This window comes from Cucurbita maxima, unplaced genomic scaffold (genome assembly GCF_002738345.1).
Source record: "Cucurbita maxima cultivar Rimu unplaced genomic scaffold, Cmax_1.0 Cma_Scf00019, whole genome shotgun sequence".
NCBI lineage: Eukaryota > Viridiplantae > Streptophyta > Magnoliopsida > Cucurbitales > Cucurbitaceae > Cucurbita > Cucurbita maxima.
This window is the reverse complement of record NW_019272035.1, coordinates 1863291-1867954: the sequence shown is the minus strand read 5'-3', so window position 1 is coordinate 1867954 and position 4664 is coordinate 1863291. Positions and strand designations below refer to the sequence as shown.

Sequence of the window (4664 nt, the reverse complement as noted above, 5' to 3'; positions counted from 1 at the left end):
TTCCCACCAATCTCGCCCACCAAGAACAAAGCATTCCTTAATTTCTCATTGCAATCTATAAGATAGGAGCATAATAGAAATTAAAATGAACATATATAAAACAAAATATAATTAATTGGAGAGAAATTAGAAACCTCTTTGGTTGTAGCAAATGGAGTTGAAATGAGAGAACATCCAATAAAGTTGTTGGTTGAGAGAAGAGTTGGTGACCGGAGATAAGATTTGTTTTTGAGAAAGAAGCTGAGAAGACAAAGCCGTAGAACCAGCCACTGCGAAATTCACACCATGCCTTGTCAATGCATCTTTGTTCAAATAAGGGTTCACCAAGGGAAGTCCAGCGTCCAAAGCTGCAAATTGAAAGGGGAATATGGTCATATCATTAGACACCAATTTGGGGGGCTTGAGAATATTAGTAGAATAAAAGGTTAGAAGGAAGGGATACCAAAGTAATCAATCATGAGAAGACCATTGGAGCAGCGGCCAGTGGATTTGTTGAACAACGTTTCACCGTAAGGAAGATGAGAAAATGGGGTGTTGGGGTTTTGACGAATGAGGTTTCCAGTGTCCGAAATCGAGTCACCCAGTTGGTAGATAGCGTCGAACATGCAGGTTTTGAGTAGATGGGCTGTGGATGAAGGACAGCCAATAACTGAAACAAGAACAAGAAGAACAGCAAGAACAATAGAGGAAGGAGATTTGGTTGAAGGCGCCATTGTGGAACAAATTCTGAATTGGAATTGTTGAATGGTGGAAGGGTGAGAGGTTTGGTTTTATAGGTTACTATGGTTTCCCAATTCTTTTTGGGAAGAAGATAAAAGGGTTTTGATTTGTTTTTGAATTCCCTAATCAAAGATAGGATTCCAACTTCTCTAAATCTTGGGAAATTTCAAATTGGTTTCTTTTTTAGATTTTAGTTTTTATTAGTTTTGTTCTAGGAAATATAAATTCAAATATTATTTGATAAGAAAAAAAAGCTATTCCATTTATAAATTTAAAATAAATGAATCTTCTCAGTTTAGGATAGATCAAATCAAATTTAAATTCTAGAAATCTATCATATATAAAATTAAAAGATTAACAATCAATTAGACTTTTCAAAACAAAAAAACTTCTGGTACTTATTTGACCTAAAGTTAAAATTAAAACAAACTTGATAAACACTTAGAAAATTTTGAAACTAAATAGACATAAATGTGCAAGATTCAAATTTGATCTGTTTGATTTTAAAAATCTATGTTACAAACTTGACATGTATATTATTGAGATTTTTTTTTTATTTATTTATTGGAATGGGAGATCTATCACAGTGGATAATGCAAGTTCTAATGATACAACTATCTCGTATATTATGAGTTGAATGTTTGAATTCATCTGTCTTATCTTAGATAGAGAAATATTAGTATTGTTCCTAAATAATTAACTTGATTGTGAAGGCAAGGTTTAAAAAAAATGCATGACTCCATTTCGAGTTTACCAATACAGTGAAGTATGTTGGATCATCCCTTGAGATTGACAAAATTTAAGATTGATTTTAACAAGAAAAAATTAGATTTAATGTTTGTTTGGATATGGCAACTAAATGAAATTTCATCTATTCAATGTTTGATGCCTTAAAAGTTGAAAAAAACTTTTAAGTATGGGAGGAAGAATTAGATTATGTTGAGTACTTTAAGAAGGGATCATGGAAACGAAAAGTATATGCTACCAACCATGATTGAAAAAACATTGTGTAAAGTTTTTGAAGGTCTTCTATGATGTCATTAAAAACATCAGTTGTTCTTTATATGTGACTTCTAATTTTTATTTTCATGAACTTTGGGGTATTCAATAATTTTTAATTGAGTGGAGTACGGATGTAAACTATGTTTTAAGTAATATGAGTTCAAATATGAGTTTAAATGTGAACTCCAGACTAACATTTCGGCTGATCTAGCTTGGGTCTAATACGCTCAGACCCTTACGTACTAGTTTCAACTCTTCGGATGCTTTTAAGGTTAGTATGACTACTTTTAGCTAGTTTAAAATGTTTGGAGTAAAGTTTATCTACTATTTTATGCAAAATTAGGTTTAGTTAGTTAAAATAATTTGGAGTCAAATTTACATTATTTTATGCAAAATTAGGCTTAACACTCTAAATTATTTTATGCAAATTTAGGTTTAGCTAATTTAAATCATCACGAGTTTAAATTATTTTATGAAAATTTTGGTTAGCTAGTTTAAATTTTTAGAAGTTTAAATTATTTTATGAAAATTAATGAAAATTTTGGTTAGCTGGTTTAAATTATTAGGAGTAAGTTTAAATTATTTTATGCAAAATTAGGTGACCCAATTCCACGGTAGAATTCTTATTTAGAATTTTAGAGAACAACGAAAAGCTAGCATCAAGATGTTGTAGTAGCTTCGACCTAGCCACCCAAGTATGAGACTCAACTATCAGTTGGTTGGAAGAATTGCTCGATGTGTGACGACACGTGCCCAGTGACCCTGCACATGTCATATATGTGATATGTTTGATATGTCTGATGATATGATATGTATTGCTTTATGATATGCCAAGACATGCCAAATAACATTGTGTTATAAATTTAATATCAATTCATATTACGATGAATTATGTTATGATATGAAGTGCCACGATGTACTATGATATTGAAAGTTATGTTATGAATGAAATGATTTATGAAAGCTTATGCATGCATATTATTGAGTGTAATATGTGAGGAATGATAGGGGTTGTTCTGCATGATTTATTTATGATAGAAAGTATGGGGACCTCATGCATAATTTTATATTTACGAATTGGGATACTTCTCCTTTATGATGAGCCCGTACACTATGATACTAAAATGACAATCATGCTTGACATGGTGCATGATGATTGCTGTACATTCGGGTGTCTGGCTATAGTCCAGAGGAGCTAGCTCGACCAACACTCCCATGTGTGCGAGCTCGCCTAGTGGGCCCATGCTCACACGTGTGGGCCGTGTATAGAGAAATGCTACACATCCAACTTGCCTGGATTGGAGACCACCTAAGAGAATATTGTTTTAAATGATAGATCTCATTCATGTTGCATGTGTTTGACAGAGTCAATTACTCAGTATTTCTAAAAAAGGCAAGACACCCTTATACGGTTGACGATGCCATCGCATTAAAAACTATGAAATCTGCCTTAGAGTAGTTGCTTTTTATTTTGTAATTCTTAGGTTATTCTAGGACATCATTTTAATTTTTTATTTAGTTTTATTTTATTTTGCCTTGAATATTTCGGATGGTTTTATCTTAAGACTTTCATGCAAATATATGTCCATGACTTAAAAATTAAGTCAGGATAGTAGCTCTATTTTAGTGGTAAATTAGGATTGTTACAATTTGTCTTTCTGACAACGATAAAGCAAGTCCTCAAAACTCGATTGGGATTTGGAGGAGATCTCTCGAAAAGTATTTAGTGCCCATTTCGGCCAACTCTCCATCATCTTTCTTTGGCTGAGTGGGATGTATTTCCACGTCCCAAGTTGTTTTTTTCAAGCGTGGAAACTTCAGGACCAGGTTTAAGCTTCAAGCTCTTGTGATGATATGCTAGGTGCTTAAGCAAGATAATTCCATCGAATCAAGAATGAATAATTAGACGAAAAACACTATTTAATTTTGGTATCGAGCCCAATTTAATACTCAAACCACGTATGCTTGTATGAAAACATACATTGGGAGAGTAATGAAACATGTACATGATTATAATTTCATTATATTTCTTAGTTTTTGGAATAATATAATGAAAATATCAACCAAATATATTTATTTGTTTTAAAAAAAAAACTAAAAGGAAAGCCAAAATGTAAAAGGAAACAAGTAAAACAAAATTCAAACAATGCAATGAAGTTGTGGAAGTATGTCGTGAATGAGCCAATCTGCCATGAATTTGTAAGCCTTTTGAGTCAAATGGACTCCATCCCAACTAACACGGTCATCTGGATTTGAACAAACTGATACTCCACTAACTCCGCACGTCTTCATAAGGTCGAAGTTATATTCTCCTCCAATCCCGCAACATGATTTTTGCAAAGAAGTTTTATCAAACCCTAAAGACCATGAACATGAATAATTAAGATAACTATTCTTTTTAATTAAGATCTAATACTATTTTGAAGGAGGGTAGAAAAACATACCGAGTATAAAAGCACGACGAAGAATCCACAACAATGCATTATAGTAGTCACCATATACGATTACAGTGTGTGGATTCTCTTTCTTGAGGACTTCAATAACTTGCTTAATTTGATCATTATGATAAATAGCCAAGTCATTCAAATCTTTCAGACAATGAAGTTCATCGTAAGCAATTGTATCATTAGTTTGGAATCTAGTTAGGTAGATGGGTAAACATCCGATTGGAAAGTTTCCAGGAACAACAACACGAGTAGCACCATAGCTTATCACTCTCTACCCACACAGAAAAAAAAAAAAAAGTTAGGTAGATGGGTAAACATCTGATTAGAAAGTTTCCGGGAACAACAACACGAGTAGCATCATAGCTTATCACTCTCTACCCATACAAAAAAAAAAAAAAAAAAAAAAAAAAAAAAAAAAAAAAAAAAAAAAAAAAAAAAAAAAAAAAAAAAAAAAAAAAAAAAAAAAAAAAAAAAAAAAAAAAAAAAAAAAAAAAA

The 4664-nt window shown here is 32.1% G+C and overlaps 2 protein-coding genes across 2 annotated transcripts in view; both read right to left on the bottom strand.

Annotated features, from left to right (window-relative positions):
• The window catches only part of LOC111493498 (acetylajmalan esterase-like), an 8991-nt gene extending 8278 nt beyond the window's left edge, over positions 1 to 713 (bottom strand). Inside the window, exons 1-3 of the mRNA XM_023143202.1 lie at positions 443 to 713; positions 135 to 347; positions 21 to 55 (exon numbers count right to left, since the gene is read on the bottom strand). Coding sequence (XP_022998970.1) covers positions 21 to 55; positions 135 to 347; positions 443 to 713 — 519 coding nt within the window. The remainder of the gene's footprint in view (positions 1 to 20; positions 56 to 134; positions 348 to 442) is intronic.
• Positions 714 to 3861: 3148 nt separating this feature from the next.
• Positions 3862 to 4664, bottom strand: part of LOC111493497 (acetylajmalan esterase-like) — a 1962-nt gene continuing 1159 nt past the window's right edge. The window contains exons 4-5 of the mRNA XM_023143201.1: positions 4167 to 4440; positions 3862 to 4079 (exon numbers count right to left, since the gene is read on the bottom strand). Of these exons, the coding sequence (XP_022998969.1) occupies positions 3862 to 4079; positions 4167 to 4440 (492 nt within the window). The remainder of the gene's footprint in view (positions 4080 to 4166; positions 4441 to 4664) is intronic.